The sequence below is a fragment of the Salmo trutta genome, chromosome 3 (genome assembly GCF_901001165.1).
Source record: "Salmo trutta chromosome 3, fSalTru1.1, whole genome shotgun sequence".
Taxonomy (NCBI): Eukaryota; Metazoa; Chordata; class Actinopteri; order Salmoniformes; family Salmonidae; genus Salmo; species Salmo trutta.
The window spans coordinates 14,331,326-14,346,438 of record NC_042959.1 but is presented as its reverse complement, the minus strand read 5'-3'; the positions used below and the strand labels follow the sequence as shown (position 1 = coordinate 14,346,438).

The following is a 15,113-nucleotide window of genomic DNA, read 5'->3' as shown; positions in this document are numbered from 1 at the left end:
TACTCCAGTTGCATTTTGGGAGTTTTAGTCGTTTTCATGTACGGGGCTTGGCTGTATTCAAGAACCGCATGCTTTTGTGAATATATATTCTCATATTCTCCAATGAATCAACCAACATACGGTGGATTTTGACTTCAGAAATTACATTCCACAACGAATAATGGATAAGATATATTTTTTATTAATGGATAAAATACTTGTTTTATTAAACCTTAGTTTGTCTACTTACACAACACGGCAATATGTAACAGTTAATAGGCTATACATCAGTCACTGTATGATCCTTTTAAAATAAAATAAAAACATGCAAACTCATTCATTATAGGTACTTGCACATTGAAGTTGTAAGTTGTAAACTAAGGGGAGAGATTGACGTTATGTGGTATTGCACAGAACACGTTACAACAGACGAAAAGTCTAGTGAAAATGCATAAGCATTCATTCTACACTAGAGCATCAGCACAGAGAGTAGTCAGATGCAGGGGAACATAAAGGACACTAAACAGCATGACTGAAGTCTAAATATATGACATCCCCTTTATCATTTAGACTCTGTTATTGTAAATAGATTACCGAAATTACCTCTGCCTAAAACACAGCAATTCAATTAAAATATCCTTAAAGGCTAGTAGTAAAATCACAACAAAAGATCAGTGTTACCTCAGAACTATAGCTTCATCGGAGCTGGTTTGTTTTGAAAGAGAAGAATGAGGTATGAATGAATGCTGCTTCCCCTATTTAAGTAAGCTGTCAGCAGGTCTTCCAGTGTATTGTGCAGTGTTCTGACTACACAGTTAGGGGGGTTGTTTTTTTTATCCCAGGTGAAGATTGGAATAAAATATTATTCAGATCACGTGTTTGTGTGTGCGCGCGTGTGTGTGAGTCATATCTAGTTCACAATAGCAGATGAGCACATCTTGTTGATCCCACAGAGCCTGGATCCTCTGTACAGGTAGTAGTAACCCTGGAGGGAAGGAACACACAACAGGACATCAGTCAATTAACACACAAATACACATGTCAAATGTTCCAAGAGTTCAGGCATGACTAGGTATTATGCATGCATTGTAAACAAATACACTCTGTTTACAAATGCACGCATAATGTCTTGTCATAGAGGTTCAGTGTGACAGCTTTCTGTTACCTGTTCTCCATAGTCCTCTCCCCAGCTGTTCTTGATGGCCCAGAAAGGTTTGCCTTGACCTGTACACAGAAACAACCAGACACACATGTTAGTTTCTGACTCATCACAGTGTTGTTATTACGCTAGGCTAATGTAAGGTAAATGAGTAGTTAAGTGTCAGTCTCACGTTCTCCGTAGCCCACGAGCAGCACTGCATGGTCAATCATCCAGGGGTTGCAGAAGATCTTCAGAGGGTGGGACACGCCCTTCCTGTAAAACTGAGGACAAACAACGAGAGAAAAGCAGGTAGGATTAGATAGATAGATACTAGTCACTTCATTGTTCACTTGTGTTTTAGTGATGCTAATTTCAGTTACATTAAGAAAGATATGACAGGCCTCCCGAGTGGCACAGCGGTTGAAGTACTTGAGGCATCACTACAGACCCGGGTTCGATCCCAAGCTGTGCCACAAATGGCCATGACCGGGAGTCCCATAGGCTGGCGCACAATTGGCTCAGCATCATCCGGGTTAGGGGAGGGTTTGGCCAGGGGGGCTTTACTTAGCTCATTGCGCTCTAACAACTACTTGTGGCTAGCGGGGTGCCTGCAGGCTGACTTCGGTCGTCAGTTGAACGGTGTTTCCTCCAACACATTGGTGCAGCTGGCTTCCGGTTTAAGCGGGTGGGTGTAAAGAAGTGTGGTTAGGCGAGTCATGTTTCGGAAGATGCATGACTTGACCTTCGCCTCTCTCGAACCTGTTGGGGAGTTGCAGCGATGAGATAAGATCCTAATTGGATATCACAAAAAGGAAAAAATAAAAAAAGAGGAAGAAGAATAAAGATATAGCAGTGGTGTTACCTGCAGGGGTTGGAACCTAAATTATTTTCCAATCGTTTCATTCTGGACAGAACCCCTTTTTTTTGTTTCGTTCCACTGTTCCGACCAGCAAAATAAAGTTCTGAACCGGTTCAAACCCTAAAAAAGTACCGGTTTATATTGCTCCTTTCTGTTCCTTTTAAAACATTTTTTTTCACATTTAACTCATTCAATTACTTCACCAATCAGTGTGGAAAGAGCAGGCAAGCTAGTTGTTTACATGTGTGATGGACAGACAAGTGCAAGATGCGATGAAACTTTGCAGTTGGGGAGAGAGCGAGAGAGGTTTGAGGAGGAGGCTTGAAGCGCTGGGCATCTTGTTATGACATACATTGTATGAATTAGGTCCACAGAATTATACCTAGGAGAAGTGGCTTCTATGTAGGAACTTTGAACGTCCTTTGAGCTAGCTAGCTAACAAACTTGATTTAGCTAGCTAACAAGCTTGTGTGTGCAGAGAATTAAAAACACCTTTTTGTAGTTAATAAATCCAGCGTGATCACTAGGCCTATAGTATCCTTAACTAGCATTGAGAAAGTTAATCCATTCATCTCTAGCTAATTAAAAATCTCTCTCCCTCCCTATCTTCTGAATCAAGCCTGTAATGTCAGTACAGTAGCCTATGCTTCAAAAAGAGGAAAGGGGCAGGTAGCCTAAACACACACAGGTGAAGATTTTCAGCTTGCAGGCAGACACTGGAATACGTTTCTGAGTGACAGAGTGAGGGCTTTGCATAGGCGCTTTGCATAGACGCTTTGCGTTTTGTTGTGGGACTAGAAAAAAATGCCTGGAACGTAAAATAACGTTATTAACCGTTCCCATGCATTTAAATTAGAAGTTCTGTTCCGGAACAGTATGGATCACTTCCATTCCAGATTCCGTTTCTGTTCCTTCTGTTCCATGAACCCATTCAACCCCTGGTTACCTGCATTGCGAAGGCGTTCAGGGCCACAGATACTGGTCCATTCTCAGCCAGCCAAGCAGCAATTTCTAAACATAAAAAGGGAAGGAAACCAAGATTAACACGTGGCCAACCCTCCTCCATATGTATCGCATCGTTCAATCTTCATCCAATCCTTCAACCTATCATCAGTGTCTTTATCTCTGTGTACCCTACCCTCTCTCTCTCTACTTTTTTCAAAGTGTCTTTCACCTCTCCTCCCACTCACCGTTCTCGTCCTTGGACAGCTCCACAGAGCTGTTGATGTAGGCAGTGACTTTGTCGGTGGTGAAGTCACAGCTCTGCTTCTTGCCGGTGTAGCTGTAGTCAGTCTCTGTCTCCAGACCACCCAGCTTCTCGATAGCTTCATATGCATTTGATGGAAGCCCGCCCCCACAGGCCTGGTCCGCAGTATCACAGTCCACCAGCTCTGTGGGTGATAGGACATTGAACCAATCAATTCAAAACTGTTATGGAGATAAGGGAAACTGTACTGTTGTACAGGTAAGTGTATGATACATACAATGCTTGTGCTTACCTTGCTCAGAGAGAGACACTAGTTTACCCGTTTTCACAAACCACTGGCCCTCAATGTTTCCTGTCACTGAGAATGCCCAGCAAGAACCACACATGCCCTGCAATACAAACACAAGCCGCATAATCAGCCATACACACACACAGGTATTACCTACCTCCACAATTTCCATGAATTGTGTCATATCTACAGTATGAATGAAAGTATGACTTTTGCTTACTTAAACTTATGTTTAGTGAAGCATCAAAGAAAAGTCATGAATACTTTGAATGCTATATAAAGTCTTTTTAAGTTGTTATTTGTCTGATAAATAAATCCATAAATACAATCACATATACACATTTACAGTCATACCTGTAGTCATCTCCAGTCTGTAAGACCATCTCTAAACCCTGTCCTACCTGGTTCTTGACAGGGCTGACAGCTCCATGCTCTCTCCAGTCCCAGCTAGGCGGGGCAGGGCCGTGGGGCATGGCAGCAGGCTTCATGGACCGCTGAAGTTTCTGCTGGCTCAGCAGGGGGTTCAGGTACAGAGTCCTAAACTCCTCCTCTGGACGGTGAGAGACAGAGGGAGAGGGTAGAGGGAGGAGAGGTAGAATATTAGGATTATTCACAGTGTACAGCTGAGGAGTTGTACTGTAGCCTTTTGGAATGAGCTACGTAGAAGTGGAATTACTCAACAGGTTAACTAACTCTGCAAGGGAACATGTTTCAAACTGTCACAGAATCACAGACACACACAGGATGTCCTGTTGCTCCACAGAAGAGCAGACGGTGACCTCTTCGGCGCGCTCAGTGGATGTTCTGGAACTTCACCGGGCTTATTAATCTGCATTCCCACACATGCACACACACACACACACACACACCTGTGAGATCGCTGAACTTGGTGACTCCGTACTCGGCTGTGCCCAGGTCCAGAGACTGGAGCTTCTCAGCGGTCTTCAGGTTCTCATGGAAGATACGCAGCCGCCGGTCAGTGTCTATAGCAGCAAAGGTCAGAGGTCAGACAAAAATGTTATGTTAAGATGGTTTACCTTATCATCTGTGGAGGTGGATGGACGATGTTGTGTAAAATGATGGATTGACATTTATCTCTCACCCTCTTGGCTGCTGTAAGTCCTATTGTATCTGACCATGAACTCTTTGAACTGACCCAGAAGCTCCACGAAATCCTCTGTCTCCTGTCACAAAATATAAGTTCATTATTGACAAGTATATTAAATATACGCATACAGAATAAACGAGAAAACACGCTCAAATACACATACAACAAGCGCTACGTTTTCTATTACCTCAACTGGTTTGCTTGTGGAGAGGGACAGAAATTCTACTTTGTTGGTCTCAACTGGTTTGGGATCGACTGAAACGCAAGCATCATGAAAAACAATTAGATGTAGCTACGAGTATTTATAGAAACAATCCTAAACAAATAAAAGCACAAAGGTACATTTAGTTCCCACAGTTAAACCTTTGAAACTAACCTGCTGGCTGGCACTTCTGATTGAGCAGGGTGGACTTGCTCTCCCAGGGAATGTCCCAGACCTCAAACACACACACCTCCGTCTGACAGAGAACATATCAGCGGATAAAACATGGTTAGTGAGATAATCTGTGTTTATTTTATTGGGCTGCTGTGTTCATGACTTGTTTATAAACAGTGTAATGGACCACCCACACAGACAGTGTGGTGAATAAGGTGGAACAGAGCCTCTTCAACATCAGGAGGCTGAAGAAATTTGACTTGGCACCTAAAACCTCACAAACTTTTACAGATGCACAATTGAGAGCATCCTGTCCGGCTGTATCAGCTCCTGGTACGGCAGCTGCTCCGCCCATAACCGGAAGGCTATCCAGAGGGTAGTGAGGTCTGCACAACGCATCACCGGGGGCAAACTACCTGCCCTCCAGGACACCTACACCACCCGATGTCACAGGAAGGCCAAAAAGATCATCAAGGACAACAACCACCCGAGCCACTGCCTGTTCACCTCGCTATCATCCAGAAGGCGAGGTCAGTACAGGTGCATCAAAGCAGGGACCGAGAGACTGAAAAACAGCTTCTATCTCAAGGCCATCAGACTGTTAAACAGCCATCACTAACATTGAGTGGCTGCTGCCAACATACTGACTCAACTCCACCCACTTTAATAATGGTAAAATTGATGTAATCAATTTATCACTAGCCACTTTATATTATATAATGTTTACTTACCCTACATTACTCATCTCTTATGTATATACTGTACGCTATACCATCTACTGCATCTTGCCATCTGATGTAATTAAATGTATCACTAGCCACTTTAAACAATGCCACTTTATATAATGTTCTCATACCCTACATTGCTCATCTCATATGTATATACTGTACGCTATACCATCTACTGCATCTTGCCATCTTGATGTAATGTATCACTAGCCACTTTAAACAATGTCACTTCATATAATGTTTTCATACCCTGCATTGCTCATCTCATATGTATATACTGTATTCTATACCATCTACTGCATCTTGTCTATGCCGTTCGGCCATCACTCATTTATATATTTTTATGTACATATTCGTATTCATTCCTTTACACTTGTGTGTTTAAGGTAGTTGTGAAATTGTTAGGTTATATTACTTGTTAGATATTACTGCATGGTCGGAACTAGAAGCACAAGCATTTCGCTACACTAGCATTAACACCTGCTAACCATGTGTATGTGACAAATACATTTGATTTGATTCACCCCGATATCATCCGGAAAGCGAGGTCAGTACAGGTGCATCAAAGCTGGGACCGAGAGACTGAAAAACAGCTTCTATCGCAAGGCCATCAGACTGTTAAACAGCCACCACTAGCACATTAGAGGCTGCTGCCTATAGATATAGACTAGAAATCACTGGCCACTGTAAGTAATAGAACACTAGTCACTTTGATCATGTTTACATATCTTGCAATACTCATCTCATATGTATATACTGTATTCTATACTATTCTACTGTATCTTAGTCCATGTCGCTCTGACATCGCTCGTCCATATATGTATATATTCTTAATTCCATTCCTTAGTTAGATTTGTGTGTATTGGGTATATGTTGTGAAATTGTTACGTATTACTTGTTAGATATTACTGCACTGTAGGACCTAGAAGCACAAGCATTTTACACCTGCAATAACATCTGCTAAACACGTGTATGTGACCAATAAAATGTGATTTGATAATAGAATGTAGTGTATGTTTGTGTGCGTTTCAGAGAGAAATGCCTGTGTAAATGATTCCCGTCATGGGAATGGTAAAGCACATACATATCCTTTGTATGCGACCTAATGTAAACATCCAACAGTCTATTTCTGAACCTACACAGAAGTTAAGTAGAGGGGTGAACACTATGAACACTTTGTTTCCTTGACCTTGGAGACATTTCTGATTAAGTTTCTGCTAAGTCATGAAAACAAATACAGCAGGCGGAACAAATAAGGGGTAGCTGACTGCTTGTGCACATCGCTGCAGCAGGGGATAACAGTGTGTAAAATTCATGACAAGTTATTTATCACAAGGTCCTGGTCACATGACTAGGGGAAGGGAGAACAGACGGATAGAATAATAACCTGCAATAGACCCAGATACACACAATGGCCTTGATACTGGCCACTTCAGAGTTGACAGTTTATTTACATTTGTGGTTTAGGTTTTGCCAATTTTCAATATTGTCACGATCGTCGTAAGAACAATCAGACCAAAGCGCAGCGTGAAATCGGTTCGACATTTTATTTGAAGTGAACCGCACAAAAAAACAATAAAGGTCAAACGAAACGGGAAGCAAGTGAAGTGCTCACAGGCAACTACACAAAACCAAAACATGATCCCACAAAACCCAGTGGGGAAATGGCTGCCTAAATATGATCCCCAATCAGAGACAACGATAAACGGCTGCCTCTGATTGGGAACCATACCAGGCCAACATAGAAATAAAACAACCTAGATTACACACCCTAGTCACACCCCGACCTAACCAATATAGAGAATAAAAGGCTCCCTATGGTCAGGGCGTGACAGTACCCCCCCAAAGGTGCGGACTCCGGCTGCAAAACCTGACTTGAGGATCCGCCAGCATCGGTGGCGGCTCTGGTGCGGGACTTTGCCCCCGCCCAGACCACAGGTCCGGCCATGGAGCCGGGTAAAACGCCGTGCCCGGACTGGGCCTCGGCGCAGAGGAGGACCCTGGGTTGAACTCGGTTGAACGCCGCACCCGGACTGGGCACCGGCGCCGAGGAAGGCTCCGGCCATGGAGCTGAGTTGGCCGCCATGCCTGAACTGGGCACCGGCGCAAAGGAAGGCTCCGGCCATGGAGCGGGACTGGACGCCGTGCCTGGACGCCGTGCCTGGACTGGGCTGTCGTAGGAGGTTCCGGACTGTGGACCGTCGTAGGAGGTTCCGGACTGTGGACCGTCGTAGGAGGTTCCGGACTGTGGACCGTCGTAGGAGGTTCCGGACTGTGGACAGTCGCAGGAGGTTCCGGACTGTGGACCGTCGCAGGAGGTTCCGGACTGCGGACCGTCGAAGGAGGTTCCGGACTGTGGACCGTCGTAGGAGGTTCCGGACTGTGAACCGTCGCCGGAAGCTCTGGACTGGGGACCGTCGCCGGAAGCTCTGGACTGGGGACCGTCGCCGGAAGCTCTGGACTGGGGACCGTTGCCGGAAGCTCTGGACTGTTGATGCACACTGGAGGCCTAGTGCGTGGAGCCAGTACAGGTGGCACCGGACTGGTGACACGCACTTCAGGGCGAGTGCAGGGAGCAGGCACAGGACATGCCGGACTGGGGAGGCGCATTAGAGGCCTGATGCGTGGGACCGGCACAGGTTGCACCGGACTGATGACACGCTCTTCAGGGCGAGTGCGAGGAGCAGGCACAGGACATGCCGGACTGGGGGTGCGCACTGGAGGCCTGATGCGTGGAACCGGCACAGGTTGCACCGGACTGGTGACATGCTCTTCAGGGCGAGTGCCAGGAGCAGGCGCAGGACATGCCGGACTGGGGGTGTGCACTGGAGGCCTGATGCGTGGGACCGGCACAGGTTGCACCGGACTGGTGACATGCTCTTCAGGGCGAGTGCGAGGGGCTGGCACAGGACGTACTGGGCTGTGGAGGCGCACTGGAGACCTGGTGCCTAGGGCCGGCACAAATCGTACCGGAACGATGACACACTTCGCACTGCGAGTGCGGGGAGCTGGCACAGGACGTACTGGGCTGTGGAGGCGCACTGGAGACTTGGTGCGTAGAGCCGGCACAAATTGTACCGGAACGATGACACATTTCGCATGGCGAGTGCCGGGAGCTGGCACAGGACGTACTGGGCTGTGAAGGCATACTGGAGACTTGGTGCGTAGAGCCGGCACACATGATACCGGACAAATGATACGCTCCTCAAGGCGAGTGCGGAGAGCTGGCACAGGACGTACAGGGCTGTGGAGGCGTACTGGAGACCTGGTGCGTGGAGCTGGAACAGTTTTTACCAGACTGCTAGCACGCTCCTCAGGACGAGTACGAAGAGCTGACTCAGGTGGCATCAAACAGATAACACGCTCCTTAGGGAGAATGTCGTGCATCATACACCAACACAACAACTCTCTAATTTCTCTCTCCTCCAATTTCTCCATCAACTCACTGACGGTCTCTGACTCTCTCCGTTCACTCTCCTCCAATTTCTCCCTCTTCTCCCAGATTGGCTCTGGTTTGCTCCTCGGCTCCGCCGACCACCCCGTGCTTCCTCCCCAAAAATAAATTTGGGGGCCGTCCTTTGGGCTTTCCTTGTGGCCGCGAACCCCGGCGTCGTCGCTGTCCTCCCTTTTCTCCTTACGTCTGCTTCCATGTCCAGGATGTCTTCTCCTCCTAGGATACCTCCTCCTCCTGGGCACGCTGCTTGGTCCTGTTGTGGTGGGATCTTCTGTCACGCTCGTCGTAAGAACTGGACCAAGGCGCAGCGTACGTAGCGTTCCACATCTTTATTATAAAGTGAAACTTCAGCAAATACAAAACAATAAACGAACAAATGAAACCTGAAGTAAATGAAATGCTCACATGCAACTACACATAAACAAAACATGATCCCACAAAACCCAGTGGGGAAATGGCTGCCTAAATATGATCCCCAATCAGAGACAACGATAAACGGCTGCCTCTGATTGGGAACCATACCAGGCCAACATAGAAATAAAACAACCTAGATTATCCGCCCTAGTCACACCCGACCTAACCAACATAGAGAATAAAAGGCTCTCTATGGTCAGGGCGTGACAAATATTGTAAAACTTTGGGTTTTGTTTTGATTTGATGAGGTGGACTGACATGAGTTTTGCTGTACTTTCCCTGTAACACTATCTCCCTCCAACAACCTACACTGTTATCATCCCAAGACAGAAAAACAAACACACACAGGCCTCACCTTCAGGTTGTGTTCCTCTGGGTAGAAGTCACAGGTCATCAGTCTGGCAGCCTTCTTACACTGGGTGTTACTTAGCTCCACCATGATGCTGTATCGGATACCCTTCACCAGCTACAAGACAGACACATGCAGAGACAACACACAGAGACAACACACAGAGTCAACACACAGTCAATACACAGTCAATACACAGAGACAACATACAGAGACAACACACAGTCAACACACAGAGACAACACACAGAGTCAACACACAGTCAACACACAGAGTCAATACACAGAGTCAACACACAGTCAACACACAGAGTCAACACACAGTCAATACACAGAGACAACATACAGAGACAACACACAGAGTCAATACACAGAGACAACACACAGAGTCAATACACAGAGACAACACACAGAGTCAACACAGAGTCAACACACAGAGTTAATACACAGAGACAACACACAGAGTCAATACACAGAGACAACACATAGAGTCACTACACAGTGAAGGTCGGCCTCTTTGAAAAATAAACAAAATCAACTCTGCGGTTGTTGTTTTGCCATCTAGCTTACAATTTAGCTCTGACGTCACTTTCAAGACCAATATATGGCATTTATAGGCCTAGCTAAAGGGGCTGATTATGCTGGAAAATACAGGTCTCTTATTCAGCAGAGCTCTAACTGGCTAGTCTAGTTGAGACAATGGGTTTGTTGAGGGCAGTGTTGGGGAAGCTTTTCTAAAAAGATAGTTTACCAAGCTACCAATTACTTCACACTGGAAGAAGTTAAGCTACACATAAGCTACCATTAATAAACATATAGTTGACTTCACTAAAGTTAATCTGAAAAAGTAGTTCACTACATCCAAACCACTTTGTGAAGAATTTTAATATGTAAATCTGAAATGGCAGGGTACAAATTGCAAGACAGATGACTTTGGGTTCATATGTTAACAGAATGTGTAATTTAGCCTATTAAACACAAAAACTATGTTTCAAGTAAGAATTAGGCAGGTCAGACACCGAGAAAGAGATTCTTGCCTACTTCACCCATATTTTATTTTGCTAAAAAAGTAGTGTGTAGTTCCAGTAGTTAGCTACACCGCTACATGGCAAAAAAAAGTAATTAACTGGGTCAGATCTGATATGATTGTCACGGGTCTCAGGTATGTGTAATTTGAACGGACTTGTCCAGAAGGGCCCGTGCAGAACCGAACACAACTGCTCCAGTACAGAGAGAAAGACATTTTATTATTTATGCTTTTGCTCTTGCTCTTGCTTTTCACTAGAGTAGAGCATGGCGCGTGTAGCTTGTTGTTGGCCAAGCATAAGTCATCAAAGTGGCAATAGCCAGGCTAGTCGTAGAGCCTCTGTGTGTGGCAAACGTTAGGAGATATCTAATCAATGAAAGATGGAATTAAAATGACAGAATTAAGTTAAAGGAGAGGATAGTCTACACCAAGAGCCGACCGTTAAGGCTTGGACTTGTTGTTATTTGTAACTGTAGGATGAAAAAGCGCATGCATTGCAGCCTTGATTGGCTAGCTAGCTAACTTTAGCTAGCTTAACTAGGCAGGTACTACGTAATCACATTTGATGATATATTAACAACTGGGGGTGGCAGGTAGCCAGGTGGTTAGAGCGTTGGGCCAGTAACCGCAAGGTTGCTAGATTGAATCCCCGAGCTGACAAGGTAAAAATCTGTAGTTCTGCCCCTGAACAAGGCAGTTAACCCACTGTTCCCCGGTAGGTCGTCATTGTAAATAAGAATTTGTTCTTAACTGACTTGCCTAGTTAAATAAAGGTTAAATTAAAAATAATAGTAATAATAACCTAGCTATGGCAGCTATTAGTCTACTATAGCACGAGTTGGCTTGGTTGGTTGCTGTCTCTAGTCTCCTTCTCCCTGCTCCCCTCCTACCTTTACACCCCCCTCCTCCCTTCAAGGGCACAACGACAGATTTTTCAGTTATCCTCGGGTCCGTTCGGAATATATCGATGAAAAAAAATATCTATATATATGCATAACGGGTCCGGGTGGCAAAGCCTCAGGTCCATTTCGGAACGAGTCCAACTTTTTAGACCCTTGAAGACCTCTAGTTCAGACGCGCTAGAACAGGTTGGTGGGTTCTGACGTAGCCGGCCGCATATCTCCTTTATGGCTGGTTGTTTACATTCATTGTTTATTTAACTAGGCAAGTCAGTTAAGAAAAATCATTATTTACAATGACGGTCTACCCCGGCCAAACCCTAACAACGCTGGACCAATTGTGCGCCGCCCTATGGGACTCGCAATCACAGCCTGGATTCAAACCAGGGACTGTAGTGACCCCTCTTGCATTGAGATGCAGTGCATTGGACTGCTGCGCCACTCGGGAGCAGTGACTGGGAGAACGGTTGTTGTATGTGGAGGATGAGGGCTACAGTAGGTATATCAGATTGGGGGGAGTGAGGCCTAAGAGGGTTTTATAAATAAGCATCAACCAGTGGATCTTGCGACGGGTAGATAACCAGTTTACGGAGTAGTATAGCGTGCAGTGATGTGTCCTATAAAGAGCATTGGTGGCAAATCTGATGGCTGAATGGTAAAGAACATCTAGAGTAGCCGCTCGAGAGCACCCTCGAACAGCCCACGATACGGTATTATGACCTACAACCACAATGGACATTAACATGATTTTAGGCTATTATTATGAGATTAAAAATATATATATACAAATAACATTTTCACAACACTGGTGTAGTCTACCTGTTTACTGGCAGAGAGGATCTTGCTAACTCTACGAACGTGCATCGTATTGGACCCCATGTTATAGCGCTCCTCTGCAAACTTCAGTGCCTTCTTCAAACCTGGGTCGTTTTCCGACAAACGGACTGAAGACCCAGGTGCCCCCATTAAAGTGTCATCCAAATCGGCCAGAACCGAGGCCAAAACCGCCAGGGTTAGGCAAAGGATAACGGGGCAGCGAAATCCGACATCCATCCTGTCTGTCTGTAGAGCAGAAAAAGTCAAAGGGACAGTGGACGGTAAGAGTATAAAACGGGATGTTTGTTTTCCCAGTTAACTATCATCCGACAATGCGACAAGAAATCAGCAGACCAGGGTTGCCAGGTTAAGCAAGAATTTCTAGCAAATGACCACTCAAACCCCGCCAAAAGGCCTGAAAAATAGCACATTTTTTTCACAGCAAGAGGAGTTGCCTTAACTATACAATAAACCCTTTTTCCATAATGTTATCGAGACAATTAAGAAGGAATATCACAGTAACTTGTAATGACGTTAGAAGAAAAATTCGGGTTTTCTCAAAAGAATAAGTATCGCAATCTATGACATGGCATAATAAAGGAATGTTAATATGTGACAAGAGAAAAGATCATTCGCCCTTATTAATTAACTCGCTTGACTGCTATTATTAAGCAATAAGGCACACGGGTCATGGTATATGGCCAATATAGCACGGCTAAGGACTGTTCTTAAGCAGATGCAACGCAGAGTGCCTGGATACAGCTTTAAGGCACCCCGGGGTGCCTTATTGCTATTATAAACTGGTTACCAACGTAATTAGAACAGTAAAAAGTAATGTTTTGTCATACCCGTGGTATATATGCCAAGCAGCATTCAGGGTTCGAACCAGGTTAATAATTGTAAATAAATCCCCTTTGCATGTTTATAACTATAGATAAATCTGACAGGAGAGTTTGAGTGATGAAAGTTGGACAGAGGATCTCAAATCTCTGAGCAAGAAACACTTGGATGAACTAATGTTAGGCTATTTTCTGGCAATTGTGCTGTTATTATGTTCCAGATGTTAAGACTAAGTTAAGACTAAGTCGTTATAAATGGCCCATTTGCGAGAATGACTCGTCATTTAAATAGGCATAGACTACAGACACAAATCTGGGTTTATGATTCTAATTACATTTTGCCATAGTTTGCTTAGATAAAGACAGGTAGCCTATAGCACCCGATAGGCCTACATCTTATTTCAGATCGTTTACAGTAGCCTAGATAAGATGTAAACTGAACGATTTAGCAGCTTGCTAAATTCAAATGAATAGACTAATTTATTCAACATGAATAGCGAGGAGATTAAATATGAACAATATGTATATGAACTGAATATGCTTGTCAACAGCTGCCAGTGTTTCTTTTTTTGAATTTGTTTTACCTGTAGCCTAATCTGACTACTGTTACAGTCAATCTAATGTGTTCATAATAACACAAGGGTACAACAACGATAAACTGAAGTTGTAGGCGATTTATTAAATTGGTGTTCCAGCTCCAGGTAGGCTACACAAGTGGCACACATTGATTTGCAATGACTCCAGTGATATCGTCATTTCAACATATTTATTGTATCAAATGGTAGCCTACAATGGCATGTACATTAATAGGCTATTTGATGGCCAACAGAGGCACATGTTTAATTCTATACATTTAGCCTAGTGTCCGTTTCATTGTGGACTTTTCCCCATAAAAACAATCATGCGAGGGAGTTCCATAACTTCCATTTTAAATGTCCACTCCGGCAGCCACCGAGACCAAAGAACTGAGCATGTTTAAAGCACTTTGCTTGATACCGTTTTATTTAAGCAGTCATAATTAGAATGCCATTTCAAACACCTCCGAGCGGATTTATGTAACGCACTCTAGTGCGCCCAAAGTATTTCTCCAGTGCTTTGTCTCCATTATTTATTGATGCGCATCAGTTCTAGAGTATTAATATGTTTTATGGAAAAAGGTGTCTCCATAATGCCAATGTAAATAGCCTACATATCTACCTAAAAAGTTGTCTCAGCCAATAACTGTAGTGATCTCTCAACAAACACCCCTCCGGCCCTCACAACTACTCACTCACCCATCCAGCAACAGCCTTTCTCACTGCGTGACAACCAGGAGCAGGTCACAGTGAAATATGTTTTTAAGAGCAGTATGCCTTTGCGGCCGCGGTGCAACTTAGAAATAGCCCAAAAACCTGCAACCCGCGACCAATGCATCGTTTTCAAAGTAGCTCAAATAGCAGGAAAACTAAGAACATGGCAACACTGCAGCAGAAGGCCCCAAATAGAAATGGTTACACAATGGATACAATGTTGCCAGAAACAACTATGGAACGACGGTGGGCGGAGCTACATGAACTGTACGTTAGTTTCGGGATTTGTTCCAAAAGCCTAGGCGCTGCGTTCTTGACCTCAAGTTGTTCAAGTTTGTTA

General features: G+C 44.6%; 1 protein-coding gene across 3 annotated transcripts; it reads right to left on the bottom strand.

Annotated features, from left to right (window-relative positions):
• Positions 1-158: 158 nt before the first annotated feature.
• LOC115168960 (cathepsin F) lies at positions 159-14,941 on the bottom strand. Of its 3 annotated transcripts, none has more exons than XM_029724546.1 (13): positions 14,759-14,941; positions 9,911-10,021; positions 4,960-5,041; positions 4,771-4,838; positions 4,578-4,659; positions 4,345-4,458; positions 3,877-4,025; positions 3,479-3,575; positions 3,170-3,370; positions 2,926-2,990; positions 1,311-1,401; positions 1,145-1,203; positions 159-964 (listed from the first exon to the last, which is right to left on the bottom strand). In XM_029724546.1, exons 2-13 carry the CDS (start codon positions 9,992-9,994, stop codon positions 890-892), a joined length of 1,167 nt encoding a protein of 388 aa, XP_029580406.1. In that variant the 5' UTR covers positions 9,995-10,021; positions 14,759-14,941; the 3' UTR covers positions 159-889. The 3 variants fall into 3 exon arrangements, with proteins under 3 accessions (XP_029580406.1, XP_029580390.1, XP_029580400.1); XM_029724530.1 differs by lacking the exon at positions 14,759-14,941 and adding an exon at positions 12,649-13,003; XM_029724540.1 differs by lacking the exon at positions 14,759-14,941 and adding an exon at positions 12,649-13,003 and having other exon boundaries at positions 4,578-4,656.
• Between the last annotated feature and the right edge of the window lie 172 nt (positions 14,942-15,113).

Bases quoted from the DNA above. Each gene is read 5' to 3' on its own strand.
- LOC115168960 (XM_029724530.1), bottom strand. From the start codon at position 12,882: ATGGATGTCGGATTTCGCTGCCCCGTTATCCTTTGCCTAACCCTGGCG. The intron at 4,839-4,959 runs GTTAGTTTCAAA...CTTGCGTTTCAG, and splicing joins TCAGAAGTGCCAGCCAGCAG to TCGATCCCAAACCAGTTGAG. The intron at 2,991-3,169 runs GTGAGTGGGAGG...TTTTATGTTTAG, and splicing joins GCTGTCCAAGGACGAGAACG to AAATTGCTGCTTGGCTGGCT.